General features: G+C 31.7%; 3 protein-coding genes across 5 annotated transcripts; all 3 read right to left on the bottom strand.

The window, feature by feature from the left end:
• Positions 1–291: 291 nt before the first annotated feature.
• LOC103498574 (uncharacterized) lies at positions 292–3,587 on the bottom strand. The gene is made up of 6 exons (XM_008461218.3): positions 3,385–3,587; positions 2,392–2,719; positions 2,048–2,264; positions 1,091–1,628; positions 917–1,015; positions 292–786 (listed from the first exon to the last, which is right to left on the bottom strand). The coding sequence occupies exons 1-6, from the start codon at positions 3,437–3,439 to the stop codon at positions 533–535; spliced, it is 1,491 nt and encodes a 496-aa protein (XP_008459440.1). The 5' UTR covers positions 3,440–3,587; the 3' UTR covers positions 292–532.
• Positions 3,588–4,997: 1,410 nt separating this feature from the next.
• Positions 4,998–9,892, bottom strand: LOC103498576 (uncharacterized). 3 transcript variants are annotated; one of them, XM_051090183.1, is made up of 7 exons: positions 9,753–9,892; positions 9,268–9,415; positions 8,095–8,445; positions 7,243–7,388; positions 6,609–6,885; positions 5,996–6,268; positions 4,998–5,623 (listed from the first exon to the last, which is right to left on the bottom strand). In XM_051090183.1, exons 3-7 carry the CDS (start codon positions 8,401–8,403, stop codon positions 5,138–5,140), a joined length of 1,491 nt encoding a protein of 496 aa, XP_050946140.1. In that variant the 5' UTR covers positions 8,404–8,445; positions 9,268–9,415; positions 9,753–9,892; the 3' UTR covers positions 4,998–5,137. The 3 variants fall into 3 exon arrangements, with proteins under 3 accessions (XP_050946140.1, XP_016902411.2, XP_050946139.1); XM_017046922.2 differs by having other exon boundaries at positions 9,214–9,415; positions 9,693–9,880; XM_051090182.1 differs by having other exon boundaries at positions 9,693–9,880.
• A 1,301-nt stretch (positions 9,893–11,193) lies between these two features.
• LOC103498577 (proline dehydrogenase 1, mitochondrial) lies at positions 11,194–14,889 on the bottom strand. Its single transcript, XM_008461224.3, has 4 exons — positions 13,957–14,889; positions 11,880–12,525; positions 11,536–11,776; positions 11,194–11,422 (listed from the first exon to the last, which is right to left on the bottom strand). The coding sequence occupies exons 1-4, from the start codon at positions 14,488–14,490 to the stop codon at positions 11,383–11,385; spliced, it is 1,461 nt and encodes a 486-aa protein (XP_008459446.2). The 5' UTR covers positions 14,491–14,889; the 3' UTR covers positions 11,194–11,382.
• Between the last annotated feature and the right edge of the window lie 5,716 nt (positions 14,890–20,605).

The raw sequence follows: 20,605 nt of genomic DNA, 5'->3' as shown, positions 1-20,605 counted from the left end.
AAATAATAAAGTATAAGTGAATTAGACACGTTTAGTTCGATTTAATCACATAATAATTTCTTCAACAATAAAAATGTATTTTTGTTACATTTTAGCTTTGTTTGATTCACCAATTGTGAGGGTATTATTAATGTTTGAAATCCTTCCTTTTTACGTTTGGCATTACCGTCAACCTCTAACAAAAATGATTACCAACAATATGAATCGAACCCATTGCAAATTGATGACAATATAGTAGTAAAATGATACTTCAAAACCAATGAATAAAAGTTCAAATTTAAGTCGAACGAATTACAAATGAAAGCTTACATAGATTAATAAACTTTATATATCAATCATACAATTTACTTAACTGAATATATGCTGATATACCCATTGATACATAATAATAATAATAACAACAACAACAAAGTTAAAATTTTTTTTGGCAAATTAAAGGAAAAAAACATGCCAAGCAAACACAATAGTCTTACACCGTAAACACTAAAATTTTATTTTCAATAGGAAAATTGAATCTTAATATATATAGATTTTAGGCCACCTGAGGTATGGTGGTTAGTGATTCCTTCATCTTCTCGTTTGCAAAAGAAAGATCTGTAATGCCTCCTTGTAGATACTTCTCATAAGCTGGCAAGTCAAAGTGACCATGCCCACACATGGCTGTGAGAATAACTTTCGATTCTCCGGTTTCTCGACAGCGAAGAGCCTCTCGGATAGTTGCAGCTATGGCGTGAGTTGGCTCAGGTGCTGGTATTAGTCCTTCCGACCGAGCAAATTTTATAGCACCTACAAACAAAAACAAACTTAGTTGTTTGTAATGTTGGGCAGTTATGCAGAGCCGAATTACTAATAATTGGCTTATTTTCTGGAGAACATATTGGCTAACTTTCGGATATATTTGAGTATGTATTGGTACCTTGAAAGCATTCTGTCTGGGGAAGTGATACAGCTTCCAAAAGGCCAAGATTATAAACATGTGAGATCAATGGAGCCATACCATGATACCGCAACCCACCTGCCGAAAACGAGAGGCTTTAATGATCAAGAGAAGCAAATAGTTTAAATCGTTTGATAGCTTATTATACATTACCTGCGTGGATGGGGTCAGGAATAAAGTTGTGACCAAGTGTGTGCATTTTCATCAACGGCGTCATCCCGGCTGTATCGCCGTAATCATAAGCGTAAACGCCTTTGGTTAACGAAGGACATGCTGCAGGTTCAACTGCTCTAATAACAGGGTTTATATTTCCAGCAAGTTTCTCGCGGAGGAATGGGAAGCTAAGACCTGCAAAATTTGATCCTCCACCCGTGCAACCGATGATGAGATCTGGGCTCTCACCTAAGGCCTCCAGTTGTTTCAGACACTCTTCACCAATAACGGTTTGGTGAAGCAAAACATGGTTGAGAACACTTCCCAAACAGTATTTGGTATCAGCATTGAGGGCTGCAACCTCCACAGCTTCTGAAATTGCAATTCCCAAACTTCCTGGGCTTGATGGGTCAACTTGAAGAAACTTTCTCCCTGCATCCGTGACATCGGACGGAGATGGGTGTACTTTTGCTCCCCAAGTTTCCATCATCATTCGTCGATATGGTTTTTGATCATAAGAAGCACGCACTTGCCACACCTATATAAAGAAATCACAACCTAATTTTTTTTGTGAAACGTTTCAGAAGCAAGTAAGAAGCTTAGCTTTGATCCATTTTTTTCCAACATCTTAATTCAACAGTAGAATGCCTCAAATCTATTATTTAGCACTTCAAACTACCAAATATAATGGTTTTGCCAACCCCATAGTTTAGATAAGTGAGTTATATAAACTCTTTAACACTAAGGGTGCATCCAATCTGTAATTTAAACTATTCTCTCTAATAGCAAACCTTTCTCCCTTTGCCTATGGACGTAATTACCTACCATACAGTTAGTGAACCACGTAAATCTCTGTATTGATTTTCTATTGTTTACGCTTTTCTGCTTATCTTTATTTGTCGATTTCATAACAATACTATCAAAAATAGAAAAAGTTTTACAACTGTTGATTCTTACCTCACAGCCAATACCAAATATGCTGCAAGCAAAGGCCAAACTGCATCCCCATTGCCCAGCCCCAGTTTCTGTAACAACATTCTTGACACCTTCTTGTGCATTATACCAAACTTGTGGAACAGCAGAGTTGGGTTTATGGGACCCAGCTGGGCTAACTCCTTCATACTTGTAGTAAATCCTAGCTGGTGTGTCAAGAAGCTTCTCTAATCTCTTAGCTCTAACATATGTATATAGAAAAGTGGCATTAGATTCTTTAAGAGTAATGAAAAGATGCAAGAATGATCAAAACATTAACAAACAAGCCTGCAATCCTAGCATACATTTTAGAAAGACATACCACAGACCTGATCAAAGGAGTTGGGCGCCAAAGCCCGTAGATATCAACAACTTCATCAGGGATGTTTATGTACCGCTCAGTACTGGCCTCTTGCTTAATCAATTCATCAGGAAAGAGATGCGACAAATCTTCGGGTTTTATTGGTTCATAAGTCTTGGGATGCAATGGAGGAGGAGGTTTTACAGGAAGATCTGCAACCAGATTGTACCATTGGCGCGGGATCTCAACTGCCTTCAAATTAGGATTTGATGCTGATTTTGTTCTATAACCATTTGAAAACCTCAAATGTGTTGGAACTCTCTTAAGTGAAAGACATCCAGGCAATTGCTCCCCAACTGAGTTGAAAAGGTTTAAATTTATCAAAGATGGGGGAAATTATCACAACATTGTCAAGATGAAGTGTTTTCCTTAGCTAAATTGACCTGCTCAATTCGTGTAAAACTGCCAACTCTTATCAAGATTGGAAACCGAAGACAGGAAATAAACAGACAAAAGTGAAATCCAGCAATAATCACATTTCTGAATAAAACCAACAAAGAGCTTCCAAAAAAAAAAAGTTCACATTAATCTTAGAAAGATAAAACCTCTACATGATTTCAAAAGCAAAACCATGAGGATTTATGTGGAAGTGGACCAATAGAGATAGGTGGATGTTCCGTTGTCCTTGTCATCATTCATCTCACAAATTACAGACAAAAAAAGAACTTCTGGGTTATGTCCAAACGAAAGATCCCAGACAATTTCTACAATTCCATTTCCAAAAATGGCAACAAAACACATGAAAATTTTGAAGGTAAAAACTCAAATAACAACTAAGACTCAAGAAGCATAAAAAGGTACAGAATCACCAAACAAAGCATGATCAGTATCCACAAGTAAAATGAAAAGGGTTTGTAGGTTTAATCTAATTAAAGGTATATTTCATGGCTAACTGAAGTCTTAAACACAAATTAACCCAAAAATAGTGAAAAGAAAAAGAGGGAGATATAAAGTGCCTTGCCATTATTGATGCTTGAAGAAGTTAATGATCCAACAGTAAGGAAGGTGGCGGCCATTTTCCAAATTTGAACCCTTATGTGTGTAAAGAGAGAAGGAAGGTTGAGATCTCCTCTATGAATGAAATTTGGTGCTAAACAAAGAAGAAGGTCAAATGAGAAGAGAAAACAGCCTGGAAAAATATAGCCAAACAGGGTTTTATATATTGTTCAAAAGTTTAACCATGAAAAGAAATTTATTAATGATTTATGGTAGAATTAAACTTTCAATGTCCCTCAATATCAACCATGTTGTGATTCTTTACAAAGGTCTCTTTCTTTATCGTTGAGGTAAATTCTTTTGCTCCCAGGGTGATTGATGTGTCTTTCTCTCCTATGAGCCACATTCATAATATATTGATTAGTTCCCTCAAATTTAAGGCATCGCAAGGACAACTTTATTTTCTTCTTTACTCTCTTTACCCTACGTGATTTTCATTAGAACTCACGATGTTATTTTATAGTAATTTTGTTGTGCATTTTATATATAAAAAGATTATAACAAAATTAAAAGTGGGTATCCTTTTAAATATTTGAAATTCAAAATTTAAATAAAAATGAGAAGGGTTATACTATGCTGTTACATATAAAATGGTGCCATAAAATAATATTTATGGAAATTGTGTGAAAGTTAATGAGGAAATTAAATATCAAATATGAGGACTTTGTGGTCAAACGGATACCCCACGATGTGATGCAATGTGGTCTCCTTCTCTAGTACGATTCAAATATATATATGTATATATTAGTGTTTTCGCACATGCAAATGGAATAAGTGATAAAATCGTGGACTGACTTATACACAATTTCTAAAATTTGAGGACCCATTGGGGACCGTGTCTATGATTTTTATTACTTTTTTACAATGACTATTCTATTAATTATGATTTATTCAACTTCTATTGTGAAACTCCGTTTTCTAAAATTTGCTTTATAGACAACTTTGAACGATTTGTATTGTTTCATTCTAGGGCTAAGATCAAATCCAAAACATTAAAGTGTTTTATTAACTCATTAGTTTTTGGATTTAATATCTCATTGTATCTAAAGTAGACCTCCAAATAAATAGATACTCGTTATAGCCAATATGAGATAACTCCGATCACCGTTGAACCCAAATGAGAATTTACCAAAAGGAAAAGTCTTTGTAATAAATTTATCAAAGAAAACGTAATATAAAACCAAATCATTCTAAGTTGTACAAATTCGTATTTATTCTAAGTTTTTCTAGCTTTCCTAATTTGACAATACAAGTGGAGAAACTTCTCTAATATATAGGCACGAGATCCTTACACATAGATGACACATTTGTTTCTATTACAACTTTTTCTACACCACCACTCTATTTTTGTTATTATCCTTAAAAAAGCTATCATTTGTGAAATTGACCCAAGTTGTTCTCCTCAATTTAAATATCATTTTCCAAACTACTTGTTCTTAGTTTTACCATTAAAAAGAAACTACTAAAAATATCAATTTTATAATTTATTAACTTCTTATATTCTTGAACTAGACATTTATAAAAGATTCCAAAATTCTATGGTATTGTCATCAAAACCATAGCATTCACAAACCAAAAAAAAAAAGTGAAACTATTATTTCTTTTATTTTCTAACAAACACTTCCAAAATTTTTATTGGCAAGTCCTAAAATTAAAAAAAGAAAAAAGAAAAAGAAAAAGAAAAAGAGACGAATAAAAACAATTTAAACATAAGCAATTCATGCATCCAATTTGAGGAATTTCTTAATAATACCCATCATTTCTCCACCAGGAAAGCGCCCAAGACATCCCTTGGCAGCAGAAATCTCATCAAACTCACAAACTGAGTCACCACCAAAAGCTTGACATTCTTGGTTTCTCTCTTCTTCCATCTTATGGCTTTCTCGCCACTCCAAGTCCTCACCTGGTACGACTGTCGGGAGCGGAAACGGGTCAAGAGAAATGCCATCAATTACCGACTCCCCACCCACGGCGCCTACTAAGTCTTTCAATCTACACATTGTAAATGGAACTGGCTCAAAACTGTGATCTCCATACTCAACTGGAGTAGAATGGTCTCCTGTCACACATAGGTAGTACTGGAAATTCCCACTACATTCTGCCTTCCACAGAAGCTTTGCCAGTTGTCCTATTGCTCTATCAACAGCTTCCATTCCCTTAACTTTGAATATCGTTGCCTTATCGTGTCCGGCATCATCTATTGCCTACACGATTGGTAGGCAATCACATAGTGAGAGGAGAGCAGACTTTGAGTGTAATTACAAATAAAGAAAAGAAAAAACTACCTTTTTTTTTAGTCCCTGAATTTTTAGAATAGGTATATTGGGTCTCTAACTTTTCAAAATGTATCTCTTTGGTATCTAATTTTTTAAGAGTAGTTTTTTTTTTTTTTAATATATATACACACACATCATTTTATATAATTATAGGACATTACGAATTACAAAAATAAGTTCCAAAAATAATTCTAGAGAGAACAGTTGCATATGTAACAAGAACTTCTATCAAAGGGGGTTTTAAAAGTTTATCGACTAATAGACATATATTTGAGCAGTTGAAGGAAAAGGTGAACCGACCTTAACGTGAAGGAACCCAAAATCATAACCATCTGCTCGACCTGGTTTGAGTTCATCTTCTCCTGGCACAAAAACATTGGGACAGGAATGCAAAGGAGCTGATAGGCCTTTTGCTATTGCAGTAGCTTTCGAGGTTAAGCGTGTTCGATAATCTCCGGTTGCTCCTGGAGCATCTAGGATATCAATTCCTAGTGATAAGCCCAGACCAGCAATAATTTTAGTGGGTGCCACCATGCATGGCCATAAACCATGTTTCTTCTCAAATGGAGGAACCTGTTATTCAGAGTGTAAACTGTGAGAAAGAGTTCGTTCATTGAAGTTCATCAACACACTTCCTGCATGGATAACATCTCAGTAACAGAAGACCTCAATGAGATCCCAAGTTTTCTACCAGATTCGAATTATACAAGCTTTTCAAGTGCATAAGTTTCACATTGAATTGCAACCGGTTAACATTAATGTAAACAATAGCAGAATATATCTTTCCATGTGAGATGATTCAACACATGGTGCAGCCAAGCAAAAGAAAGCATGAACATCAACACTACAAATGCAATCTTATGAATAAAAACTCGGTGCAAAAAGCATAGGAGAAATATATAAAAGAACCAACCTCGATCCGAATACCACAACCTCGTAAAAGAACAAGGTTGGCTATGTTTTTCCCTTCTGCTGCACGCTTTGCATTTATTGGATGAGAGACTAGGATTCGCGATATTTCCTTGGATAACTCATTAACAACAGCTGCAGTAAGCTTCGCTTCCTCAGAATCATCTAAAGCCTCTGCTTGCAAAAGTAAGCGGTTGTCCTTCAAAGGGTCTGTTCCCGAAATATTTCCACTCAAATTTGGTCCTTTCACAACCACACCACACCTATGCTCTGTGGCATACCTATAAACAGAAAGAGAGAAAAAAAAAAGAAAAAAAACGGGAGAATGAGATAAATCTTATTATCTACCTTTGAAATTAAAAGTTGTGAACAAATAATATGGGCCTTGTCGAGGTTTTCAAATTTCGACAACCCTTTACCACAGAAGCCATTGGGTCTATAACAATAACTTTTTTTTTCAGACTTATGAGCTTAGAATCCATTTGGACTTCTCCAACAATTTTGTAACAAGTGCATTCGTTTGAATTTCAATTTTCTGATACAAGAATGAGTTGATATAATGAAATGCTTCCAAATAATGTATGGTTATCGACAGGATGAAACCTCTGATGATTTTCATGAAGTTGAGTACAAACTACCTGACTCTAACTTCATACTCTGGGAAACTTGGTATCTTCATTCTGTCAAGTGCTGCACATAATATTGGCCCTTCCTCTTCAAAGTGTCTATCAGCCCTCCTGCTGCTTACTATTCCCGTCTTCTCGTCCAATGTAGCAAAGTTCGACTGCAATTGTGAGCCAAAAGTCAAATTGGGGTCCAAATTCCCCAACGAACACAGCCAGAAGAATGGAGAAGATGAAATAATAAAACTAGTGAGAAGACCAAGATGTGATTTTGAGCAAAAGAGTTGAAACTGCAGGCATGTGGAAGAAGTTGGAAAGAAGCACACTACTATTCCTTACAACTCAAGGACACAGTTGTACAACCTATAGAAAAGATCCGGTTCAAGTAAGGTCATAAGCACACAACTACTCCAAAACAAAGAAGTCCCAGTTCCACAAGAAAAAAAAATGGAGGGAAAGAGCTGGGAGGCTGGATTCAAATTATATGATTCAGTTACAAACATTCTCCTAAAAAACTAAGTTTCTTTTTCTTTGGACACAAAAACTAAGTTAAATGCACTATGCCATTAAACATCGATTAAACTATGAGAAATAAAAATGCATTTATTATCATGCTAAATAATAGGTTTTATCTGATCAAATCATATTTGCATAAAATTTCCTTCACACATTTGAGTTCCGGCTCTAAGTTGAAGAAAAAACATCCTATTCCTACTAAACAAAAAACACCTTTTCTTTTCACTAAAAATCTAGACCAAAAACAATTACTATGTTTCTATCTTATATGCATCCAAGTTTAAAGAACCAGTGATAAACCGTAAAGTGTGGGAAGGACTACAATTTAGGGGATAAAGTAGAGAAATGCACCTTAAATGCAATGTCTCCAGGTGACATAGCCAATCCGGCTCCCATAGACTCGAATGCACCTCTACCTCTATAATATACTCTAGGGTCATATCCCAGGAGAGAAAGATGAGCTGTGTCACTTCCACAACCCAACCCTACTTCGACAGGGTCCATGAGACCATTAACACCAGCAGAGGCAATTGCATCCAAGTTAGGAACTTTGGCCACTTGCAAAGGAGTTTTGAATCCAAATTTTGGTATCGAGACATCACCCAACCCATCGATAAGCACAAATGCCACTCTTTTCTTTGGCTGCTGGGAAATAACCATGGTTGCACAATCTTGGTGTTTGAGTTAACTCTTTCCTTCTTCCTATATGTCAAAAAAGTTTAAGAAAATGATGTCAATTAATTGAGTTGCAATGTAACAAACCCAAAATAGATACAAATGAAAACTGAAGCCTTATTCGACAAGAAGTTCACTTTTGTTTACTTGCAACCTTATTGTGTTTGTCTTTTATTTTTTCACTTTTAAACTCCTTTATCAAGAAAACTCTTAAGTAATCTTAGCCAAATTTAATTTTTTTTCCTTTTCAAAATACTAATTTTAAATTTTAAATTTACTAAAAACGTTGATAGAATACAAAAGAGATTATGAAGAACCAAACTTATATCTTGACAAAGACGACTAAAAATGGCTATCAAATAGGTCCTATACACAATTTAGCTTCAGAGAAAAAAAAAAAGAAAAGAAAAAAAAATGAATCACGGGGTGAACTGGCAGGTACCCAGAAATAGTTTAGCATACAACATAATATCTAATTTCGATCAATTATCCATGCATTGGCAATTGGGAAACAACCCAGGAATCCCTAAAAGGAAGTATAGACGCAGAAGCTCGACAATACTTATTAAAAAAAAAAATTAATGGATTTCTTTCGAAACATCCAAGCTTTCAAAATTGAATTTCATCGGATGAAGCGGATACAAAAAAATTAATGGTTTTCTTTCAAAACATCCAAGCTTTCAAAATTGAATTTCGTCGGATGAAGCAGATACCATTGCTTCTAAGCAAACTCAACATCGACGCCCATAACAGAAAGGTAAAGATATAACAATTTCACAAACCCTACATTCTTACATGCATATTTGATTGAGATTGATGAAGATAACAAAGGAATTTCACAAACCATACCTCTAGAGCCTCTGCACAACCATCATAAATTAAATTCGCAAGAAAGTTTGAATTTGAACCCAAAAGAAAACGGAATTGTGAAATTCTGATATGGACGGTCTATAAAATGTTACAAGCACTTTCCGCCATTACCACTTTATTCTGCATTCTGCATCAGTGTCGACAGAGGAAATGTTAAAAACTCCAAAGACAAAAGAGAAGATTCTCGAGAATCGAATACACTGATAGTGCTGAATAAACAAAAGAAAATTACACATATAATCTCCAAATTGACTTGTACAATACGATTCACAACAGAGTGTTGAATTGATCAATTGATCAAGTACGACAAAACTAAAGCACCCAATAACATCTCTCTAATCATACTCTCAATTGAAGTAAAATTCTTAGAAATGCTTCCGATTATTCTATTTGTAAGGACTTACTGGTGGTTGCTGTGATTCTGTGAAGAGATCGGTTTCTTGAGTAACAGGAGATACCGATACCTGAATAATGCCGGGGATGAAGAGAGACGGCGGCCGGTGGTAAGTTGAGACGGCGGAGAGAGAGCAGAGCGTCCGATTTCTGAAGGGGTTGAGAAGAAGAGAGAGGTGAGGATATTTTTCAATTAAATTTTGAATTAAAATTTTATGATAAATATAACCTTAGTTTAAATTATAAATTTACTTCAAGCTTTAATTTTTATTGTTTTAAAGTTTAGAATTTTGTTTTTGTCGAATTGTTAGTTTATATTAGAATGAGTTCGAAATGTAATGTAATCAAGATTTATGTTAGAAATGGATTTAAATCTATGTTCGTTTGTAATTTTAAACGTGTTTAGTTCAGATAATTTTAAATTCAACTTCCATTTCATTGTTTTCATGTTCATGATACCATTTCTATTTTGTTTTCATGCATTCCAATACATGCCTTTTAATTAACTACGTGGGTTAAGTAGTTTAAATACAAAATAAACAAGATATTGATAGTTTAATTAGAAACTCGTTTTCTTCATTCCAATAGTTAGACTCTCGTTCATCGCTCATACGGTTAGTGAATGCAAAATGAGACATTGTTGCATGTCACGTAAAAAACAGTTAATAGGTTTTATGACAAAGAAAAACCATTATATTAATTTTTTAAAATTATAAGCATTAAATTCTATTTTTCTTCCAATCATATAGAAAAATTTGTTAATTTTCTTAGATAATAAATTTGTAATTTAACATACCATAGTTTTGTTTGATAACCATTTTGTTTTTGTTTTTGTTTTTGTTTCTGTGAAAATTAAGCCTATAAACTCTAATTCCATCTTCAAATTTCTTCATTTGTTATCTATGTTTTATCGATGATTATTCAAACAACCAAGTCAAAATTTGAAAGTAAAAGAAAAGCTTTCAAAAGTTGTTTTTGTTTCAAATTTGGCTAAAAAAATAAATATTTGTTTTTTCAAAAAATGTAAATAAGTGTATCACACTCAATCTTAAAAATTAGAACTTTAATAATATTCCTCGAAAATTTACTTAGTTTTTCATATAGATATAGTTTCAATAATTAATTAAGAAGTCACAATATTTAATCCACGAGACTACCTACCTAATAATTAATTTCTTACAAATTTTCTTAACATCCAAATATTTTTAAATCATGCAGACTATTCCATGAAATTAATCCAAATATTTTTAAGTTATGCAGGTTGTTTCATGAGAATAATCGATATACACATAAGTTGACTTGAACATTCACGAATATAAGATAACAAGAGATTCCATGACGTATATATATATATTTGAAATAGAGATCCGAATGAAATTTTGATTTTGGAGTTTGGATATCATTTTCATCTCTTTCAAACTTTGTTCTTTTTTGTGACAACTAAATTTGTAGTCTTATATATGATCATCTAATTTGTTTTTACATGAGATGGAGACACATACAACTTGCAACTTGCCTAATTCAATTATAAAGCTCCTATTATTTGAGTAGTAGAATAGATAATGATACATTTAAAGGAAAGAAATATAGTCACAAAAGAAAAGAAGTAAAATTTAAAAGTATGTCTAATCCTATAAACAAAAGTTGCCCATCTTGGTATTTGTTGTATGTTTGTTGAAATATTCCTAAAGGCAATTTCTTTTAGCTTAAGTACTCTTTCATCCTTCTTCCCAACTCCTTTCTGCAAGAATCAAAACATTTAAAACTTGTCAAACTTTTTGTTGGTTAAATCCAAACTTTTAATTTAAAGACCACAAGAAAAAAAACAATATGTTTTTTCTTTCTTCATAATACCTCATTAGTTGTCTATCCAAATTTGAAGCTGATAAGAGACCTCTATTCTCTTCGGCTCTCCTCAAAAGGTATGGCATTACCATATCCACAGGTCCAAATGGCATGTATTTACTCACTTGAAACCCTGCATTTCTCAACCCAAAAGAAAGTGCTTCTGACATTCCATACAATTGAGCAAACTCAAGCTTTTGCTTCAACTTTCCAATCCCTATCTCATATGCTCTGGTAGCTGCCAATTTTCCTACTCAAAACACCACACAATGTTTTAGAATCAGAAAACTAGATAGGAAATGAGCTTCAGTCTGAACCTAAAAGTATGATTGCATGTGTGTGATGATCATTACCTGATTCAACATTATGGGTTGCAAGAATAGCTCCACTCGAACCCTTGGCGATGTCATCAAGCAAGAAAGAAGCACAAGTATTGTAACACGAATGCGTATCTTGAATGGTATTGTGAATTGGAGATTCAAAGCCAAGAGAAGAAGCAAGTTTGGATTCACTTGACATATAAGCACCTCTGACAAGCTTAATCCCAAGTGGAATCTTCAATTTGGAAGCCTCTTTGTTAGCTAACAAAAGCCTATCTTTTGCGTCTTTTAGATAAGCTTGAATGGTTCCATAAACTATTGGATTACGGTCTTTGTTGTGAATAATGGCAGCTGAATAAGTGAAGTAATCAATGGCTGGTTGAACTTTAGTATGTTCAGCATCAATGGCTAAAGGAACATTGGCGTCAACACAACTTTGGCAAATTTTCATGAGCCTTTCGTGGCTTATTTGGAGGCTCTTTTCTTCTTCACGTGTTAAGGGTTCTGGTTGTTCAAGAGTATGATAAAGTGGACTTGATTCAGAGAAAATCGGCAAAGTTTGAAGCTTCCATGGAAGATTGAAACTAGGGTTCTTTTGTTGCCACCTTAATAAATCACTAACTCTCTCAAGCAATCTCAATGGACAAATTGCACTCACTTTAGTCACCACAAAACTCGCCTATCAATAAAACGAAACAATACTTCCATCAGTCATTGTCAATTGAAAATTCAAAACATGTCACATTAATCCAAACAAACCAAACTCCTTTTTATGATAATTTCAATTGTAATTTTCTTACTAGTATATATTATGAGCATGTTTATTGTGCAAAGAAATTGGAAAATTGAACAAGCTTAATCAATCTGTATACTAGTACATTAGTAACTACGAAAAGTTGAAAACCATACTAAGAAAAACTTCCCGAATAGAATTGAAATAGTATTTATAAACCTAACTTTCAAAAACCAGATTAAATCTTATTTGTAATCTTTTTCAAGAGTGTTCATATTGCCCCTTTTTTGTTTTATTCTAGTTGCTTAGTAACTCAAGAGAAGAAGATTTAGATGAAAAAGAAACTTTAATTTGAAGTAAATAATTCTATCAATTAATATAATAAGAAGGATTCCATTTTATGTTTCCATATAAATTGGTGGAAATTCCTACACCGTCACTTGTGAATGAAGCCATCAAATAACCACGTGGCAATGTACTATTCATACTCACAATGTATGATTCATACTGACGTGGAAGCAAAATCTTATCAAAATTTGTGCTTAAAACATTGACCGTTGACTATTCCAGAAAATTCATTTCTTTTTTACCAAAAGAGGTTTATTCTTTATTATTTTGTCACCTTTTTAATTACTACCATATATTTACATAGAATAAACAACTTTTTTTTAAATGTCAATAAATCAGCTTAAATATTCTGAGATGACAATATATATATACTTTTCTAACAAGTTAAATTAAAAAATATGCCTATAATAGTAACTTGGTTTTCAAAAATAATGAAAAAACAAAATATTTACTTTGCACAAAAATTCATCATATAAATATTAATATTTTTATCAACTTTACCATTTTATATATAAAAATAATTAAATATAACTTCTTACATACGTAAAGTTTTTTTCCAAAAAAAAAAAATAAGTTGAAGTTTAATATTATTTTAAATAAATATACAATTTAATAATAATAAATTCAAATCACAATTTAATTTAGATGTTTTTTTTTTTTTTATTTTTTTGCAAAGGACAAAACGTTTTGATTATTATTTAGTATTTAAAGATGGAAACAATGCGAGAATTTATAATTTATGGGTTAATGTAGACTTTCACAAAATTTGTTCATTGGTTGATGTAGACACAATTCATTAGGTAAAAAAGTGTTTTTTTAGAAAAAAGCAAAGATAGTATTTGATTGAGTGGTCATTATGAAACAATAATTTGAATGTTCTAAAAAAAATTAACGAAAAAAATAGAAAAAACATGAAAGTTTGTAAATCGAATCAAAATTATCGATTAAAATAGGAAAAAAACATGAAAATTTTAAGAAACGAATCAAAATTTAGGAAGAACAAACAAGAAAGTTAAAAAAAGTACTTACAGAACCAGATGGGAGGGATTTAGTTGCTTCGACGGTTCGAAGAAAACCATCAAGATTCCGATCACACGACGCTTCGTCATCGGCATATTCAAGAGCATAATCAAGCATACTTCTCAACCCGACATCGTGCAATCTTCGAACGGTTTTGGCGACGGACGTGTCATCCTCACCGGCACAAAAATGCCGGTAAAAAGTATGCTTAACCGTACCCAAAACCACATCACGAAACAACTCGACGTCCATCAATTTAGAATTCATAACCCACATTCCGACGTCGACGACGGGGCCGATGGCGGAAGCGTGGAGGGTAGCGGTGGCGTGTAGAAGGTCGGAGGTGGGAATCGAGCCGAAGAGGGCTCTGGAGTCGGTGAAATCGACGGTGGGTGTGGACGGAGGATTGAGATGGAGGGGTGGCGGTGGGGCGGTGAAGGCAGCAGCGGGGGAGGAGGCGGCGGTGTTCAACGGCCGATTGAAAACGTATAAAAATACCCTTTTGGAGATCTTTGATTGGGTTGAAACAAGAGCTCGAGCCATCAAAAGAAAAAAATTCTACAAAACTTCTCAAATTCTTTTCTTTTCTTTTTTTCTTCTTTTTTTTTTTTTTGTTTGTTTTTGAATGTTCTAATTTTTATTTTTTTTTTTTAATTTTTTGCTATGAACTTTGAGAGCTGAGCTGTGGATTAAATAGAGAGGAAGAAAGAAAATGACAGGTGGAGAAAGGTGTTATGATCATCTACTACACGTAAGTACATAAGATGATAACTAATGATCTGACGTGGACGAATCATGAAGAGATTTAGTTTCTTAATGATTAAACTAAACAAAGTAAATCCATGTTCTTGAGTTAATTATGTGGATTAGAGGGTGGGTGACGTCATAATTATGGAGAATGTTACAAAAGAAAAACATGGATAGAAATGGATCTAAAATTTGTTTTTACCCACGTTGTGTTGTGGGAATCCCCTTTGGATTCCATCTTCAATTTGTCAATTTTTTCCTTATTTTGTGGGTGATTTAGTTTTAATATTGTCGGACTATAATTAGTAAAAAAGAAATTCTGTGTGTGTGTTTGATAAATTAAAAAGAAAAAAAAAAAAAAGAAAAATTTGAAATAGGTTTTGTAGTTATTTTCTTTAATTTAGTTTGTTAGTTACTTCAAGTGGTAGAGATTCAAATTGTAGACCTTATCAATGAAGTTGTCAATTGTTTAAACAAAGTCAAATTGTTTCTTTCTTCTTCTTCTTCTTTTATCTATTTTCTTTTTGTTCAATTACTAATAGTACTTTTGTTATAGTAAACAAATTTATTCTTTTCTTTTTTTGAGTTTGTTAAATTATGGAAATGGAGTAGAAGGTGAGAATATATGTTATTTGGCCTTCATTGTATTTTGAATAGAAAATGCATAGTAAAATACTAACTTTAAAAGAATTTTTTTGATTCAAATCATAATACAAATTTAAACTAAATAACGTAGATATATAAAAATTAATTTTTGTACGAAATAATCAAACGTTTATTTTAGTGATGAAATATATAAATATTTTTTACATTTTAAGTTAGAGTTTAATATAGAGAAGAAAAATTTGCAATTTTAATTTACTAATAATGGAAAGAAGATTTGATTTTAATTCTTAAACCATATTATATGGTTGTTGTTTTTTTTAGTTACGATGCTTTTCAAATAAAGATGTGATTGTTTATACACATTAACTTAGAAAGATTTTTTGGTTCATTTTCTGACAAATCAAAATGTGATCAGAATGTCTCTTTCGACGTGCTTTGGTACATTTTTCAACGACTTTAGTTATTGAAAAATGATGATCAGTTTTTTGTCGTGAGAAATAAACTTGAAAGTTCATGGAATAAGTTTGTAATATATTTAACATTCTTTAAAAAAAAATCTACGATTGAATTCTTAACGTAATATAGTTAACATGTGAATATATATTTCACCGTCCTTAACAATAATTGACATCTATATCTTTTGTTAAGATCTATAATCGTAAAAAACGAAAAACCCATCAATACTTTTACAACTTTTAAATTATATAAGGAATGATACACCATGCTTACAATTATTCAAACTAAATTAAAATCCTTTCCCCATCACTCAAAGAAAATTTCACATGAGAAAGGATATATTAATATAGGAAATTCATTTTGTGAATTAGAATAATAAATATTAGTTTTTTTTGGAGAGTGAAGATTCAAAATATTAATTAGTCCTTGTTATAAAAGAGAAATTGTATATTACCTCTCATTTAATTTGGATCTATTTTGATGATTTTGATTGATTGGGAAAATATTTCTAAATTATTTTGTTTACTTCCATCTCTCTATTTCAAAGTTTAAAAAGTTAATTTTAACATTGATTTTCTTTAAATAATAAAATGAATCAAAATATCTAAAAATGATGAATAATTCAAATCCATAGCTAATAAAATATTTTTGTAAACATTTTCAACATGTTTGTAATTCACAATAATATTTTTAAAGATATGATTATGTATTATTTTGTTTGTCGTGTTCAACATTTTTTGGAAAGTTTCTAATAATGTACAATTATAAGATACGTGTAACACATGGCACACCTCATTCTTACTAGATGTGTTTGATTTTGTTTCTTCCCAACACTTCATTTTTCATGGGCTTCCTACCAAATTTTAATGCAATGTTGATGGCAAAAAACAATTGTATATACGACATTTCACACGTTATCTTTTTTTTTTTCATTTTGTTTTTTATTTTACTATAACATTTGAGGTATGGAATCGAATCTCTAATCTCGAAATTGATATTATATAGTTAATATGATTATTGAACTATATTTCTCTTAATTATTAGATTTATATATGATAAATAAAATAATATATATACTTTCAAATATACTTATTTTCTTGCAACTGTGGAAGGAATGAGGAACCGAATCTTCTTCGTTTAAGATAGAAAATCATGTCAATTTCTATTGATCTTAAATTATTTTGACATTAAATGCACATATTTATAATCAAGAATATTGTGTTAAGAATACGTTTATATATTAGTTAAAGACTTGGATAAACAAATAACTCTATGAACTTCATACCTACCCGGATTTTATATATTCTCAACGTATATATAAATAGATATAGAAGTGATCATTCTATAAGGTTATGGTTCACCATGTGTTGATTTAATTAGGTATGTCTCTTGGAATTTTCTCCATCTCTCGTTCTATTCAATCGATCAATTCAATCACATTTTCTTTTTCTCTCCAACCCTATTTGTTTTTTTTGTATATATCTCTAAAATCCACATTTGTTGTCTCCCCCAACTTTGGCACATTGATCCTAAATTCTTCCATACTCTTCTTTCAACCTAACCAAATAAACTTCTAATATATCATTAAACCAAATATAACCACAAAAAAGTTTCTTTTATCTTTATTTATAATTAGTTATGGAAGCTTTTTTAAAAGTTTGAAAATATTTAAACCAACAAAATTAATTAAGAACTATATATATATATATATAATAAAAATAAGGCACTAAAAACAAATCCATATTACTTTATAAATAAATTACATTAGGTAAGTATAGAAAATCTAATTAAAATGGCATTGTCACGTGGAATGCACATGTTAAAATAGCTAGAAGATTGGACCTATTGATTGTTCAGAACTTTATTGTTATCTTATGATATTATATCTAAGGATGAATTGCAAAAATAGCCAGAAGATTGGACCTATTGATTGAATGTTGGCCAATGGCCCATTTAAATGTTTGATTTTGATATTCCAATTATTGATCATAGTATTATATTTCAATTATTGATCATAAGACACTAATTTTATTCTTTAATAGATTTCTTTTGTTTGTTATCTTTTACTGTCGTTTTTTATTCTTTTATTTCAAGGGTTCTATTAGGGTTGTTGTAAACACCTGACCATCCGAAAATATCGATTAACCAAATCGAATTCGTGCAGTGTAAATTGTGTTATCAATACTTATTTGGATTGAACTTGAGTTCAAATAAACAAAAATATTCTAGATTATTGGATTGGTCTATATGGTTTCACTAAAATAACCGAGCTCAACCCAAATATATTATTAACTTTCAAATGATACATATATTTATTTTAGTTTTATTTAATTTCATTAGTGTTCTTTTAAAATTCATGTTCGTTAACGACTCCTAAAATTAGTCTTTTTAACAAACTTTGGAAAAAGAAATAAATTTATGTTATAAGTTGAAATTGAGTTTAATTTTTTTTGAACTAAAATTTTGATAAATAACCCGAACAATTGGAACCAATCCAATTCAATCTTAAGTTTCACTACTAGAAAAATGGAATTATTTTTTGTAGTTGTGATTTTAATTAATTAACGTTTTTTGAAAATAAAAAACGTAAAAAATTGGTGTTTTTAAAGATAAAACGTCAAGAATTTTTATGAAATGTCGGAGGTAGACCATTTTTAGCTTTTTTGATGGTTTTTAAACATCAAATAACATGTATTTTTTCTTCATGTTTTAAAAACGTCGAGTAATATTTATTAAATTCTTGATGTTTTTAAAATGTCAATTTTTTTTTTATAAATTCGACTTTCTTGATGTTTTTTAAACGTCAAGTGATATATATTTTTTCTTGACATTTAAAACGTCAAATAATATCTATTAAAATGTCAAGAATTTTAATAAAAGGGTAGATGAGAGGTTATTTTTCGAATTTCTCGACGATTTTTAAATAACAAGTGAAACACTTTTTTTCGAAGTTTTAAAAATGTCAAGTAATCAATTGAAGCCGTAAACGAATACACACATACGCTTCCTTCCCTTCCCGAAAACGTAAGAAAACGCACACGAAACCTTCTCTTCCACCGCCGTTCTCCTTCACGCCGGTCCACCGTCCTCCGTGCTCCTTCGTAAACTCTTTGGAACCTCAAGAGGCCCTTTCTGACTGGCCGTTTTCACCAGGTTTCTATTTCTTCTCCTTTTTATTTATTTATTCACGTTTAGTTTCCTTCTATATCGAACAGAAATGTATGTGTATTTTGAGAAGAATGCCATTATGTGAATTCCGAGCTGGAGAGGCTTAATTGGAGCTTGCAATTGGAATAGTATCAATTACTCCTTCTGTTACGTATTTTAGTTGTTCCTGAATTCCTTATTCTGTTATTAGTTATGATCATTGTAGTCTTGATTCTTCTGTTGGTCTGCTGTATAGAATTGAGTACTTGCTTTGTGATTTTCTCTTTTTGTTTAGAAAAATTATACTCCAGTCAGCAAAAACCACTTCTCATTTTTTTGAATTAAAGTTGGATTCCTTCAGGTAAATGACATTGTTAATAAATTGTATTTTTATCTTTTGTAATGAGGGTTATTTGGGTTGGCAAAAATTACATACCAAACAACTGATTTAGGTCTAAAAAGTCCTTCAAGCAAAGTCAAGCAAATCCCATGAACCATCTGTCATACATTGCTTTTATTATGTGATCAAGGGATGATAAGGAATGACATCTTAGGACAATGTAGGCCTGCGATCATAACCTTGAAGGTTTATGTGTTTCATCTCGGGACATCTTAGGATGGGTAAAGTAGGCCCAAATCGATATACTTTGAGCGTTGACTAATAAAAAAATTATTAAAATTCCAAAATGAATTACAATTAACGTAAAATTAAAATAAAATTATTAAAATACCAAATCAAATTTATATTAATATTAATTAAAATATTAAAAAATACATTTGTTAATGGCGTCGCAAATACCTTACTGTCGACGTCGTTAAGTACGTCGGCGCGCGTCGACAGTGTTATTTGATTCAAATTCATTCTAAAAACACAATTAACGTAAAATTAATAAAAAATTATTAAAATTCCAAATTGAATTACAATTAACGTAAAATTAAAAAGAAATTATTAAAATACCAAATCAAATTTATATTAATATTAATTAAAATATTAAAAAAGTACACATTCGTATGTTCATAAATTACATGAATAATAAAATGTAAAAATGAAAACTTAAGACATAGTTTTAAGCGCCGATGCTAGTTTCTCAACTTTTGCACATTGCCTTAGCATGATTGTAGCTAGTATAATCATAGGGACTTGGATATAATGTGCAAAGAGAGAAGTTGAACATTATTACGAGATGCGTCGAGAGAAATACGAGGTTGCTTCAAACAGAAAACCCTTACTCTGGTGGTTTCAGAAAATTGATTGGGAGGAGAGAAACAGTAAATGACAAGATTGATAAGCCATAGAAAGTTTCCCACTTGCATATTAAGTAAATGTGATTGATAGTTTTTTTAACAATCAATCATATTTAGGTAATATGGAAGTGAGGAACTTTTAGCAACTAGATGTGTGCAAAAGTGGGACAAAACCAACAAATCGATCTCGATCGATTAGTTTGGTTCGGTTTTATTTCTTTTAATAAAATGAAACTAGCGGTTCATTAATGTATAAAACTGAGTGTTTTAGTCTGGTCCACAATTCACGACCTTAAAAAATTGTGAAAACCCAAACGAACCAAAGTTTATTAGGTAATAAATGTGTAATTCTATTTAAGGAGTTCGGAGAAATAGAAAATTTTCAAGATTCATTTCTAAAAATGACAAAAAAAAAAAAGTTCAAAGTTTATTATATAATTCAGAGCTTTTTTAAAAA

This window comes from Cucumis melo, chromosome 9, assembly GCF_025177605.1.
Source record: "Cucumis melo cultivar AY chromosome 9, USDA_Cmelo_AY_1.0, whole genome shotgun sequence".
Classification (NCBI taxonomy): Eukaryota; Viridiplantae; Streptophyta; class Magnoliopsida; order Cucurbitales; family Cucurbitaceae; genus Cucumis; species Cucumis melo.
This window is presented reverse-complemented; position numbering and strand designations above follow the sequence as displayed.

Bases quoted from the DNA above. Each gene is read 5' to 3' on its own strand.
- LOC103498577 (XM_008461224.3), bottom strand. From the start codon at position 14,490: ATGGCTCGAGCTCTTGTTTCAACCCAATCAAAGATCTCCAAAAGGGTA. The intron at 11,777-11,879 runs GTAATGATCATC...TGTTTTGAGTAG, and splicing joins AACCCATAATGTTGAATCAG to GAAAATTGGCAGCTACCAGA. The intron at 11,423-11,535 runs GTATTATGAAGA...TGATTCTTGCAG, and splicing joins TTGGATAGACAACTAATGAG to AAAGGAGTTGGGAAGAAGGA.
- LOC103498576 (XM_051090183.1), bottom strand. From the start codon at position 8,403: ATGGTTATTTCCCAGCAGCCAAAGAAAAGAGTGGCATTTGTGCTTATC. The intron at 6,886-7,242 runs GTAGTTTGTACT...TTCTGTTTATAG, and splicing joins GAGTATGAAGTTAGAGTCAG to GTATGCCACAGAGCATAGGT. The intron at 6,269-6,608 runs GTTGGTTCTTTT...TCTGAATAACAG, and splicing joins GTTGTGGTATTCGGATCGAG to GTTCCTCCATTTGAGAAGAA.
- LOC103498574 (XM_008461218.3), bottom strand. From the start codon at position 3,439: ATGGCCGCCACCTTCCTTACTGTTGGATCATTAACTTCTTCAAGCATC. The intron at 2,720-3,384 runs GCAAGGCACTTT...TTTTCAACTCAG, and splicing joins TTCTTCAAGCATCAATAATG to TTGGGGAGCAATTGCCTGGA. The intron at 787-916 runs GTACCAATACAT...TTTTGTTTGTAG, and splicing joins CCAGACAGAATGCTTTCAAG to GTGCTATAAAATTTGCTCGG.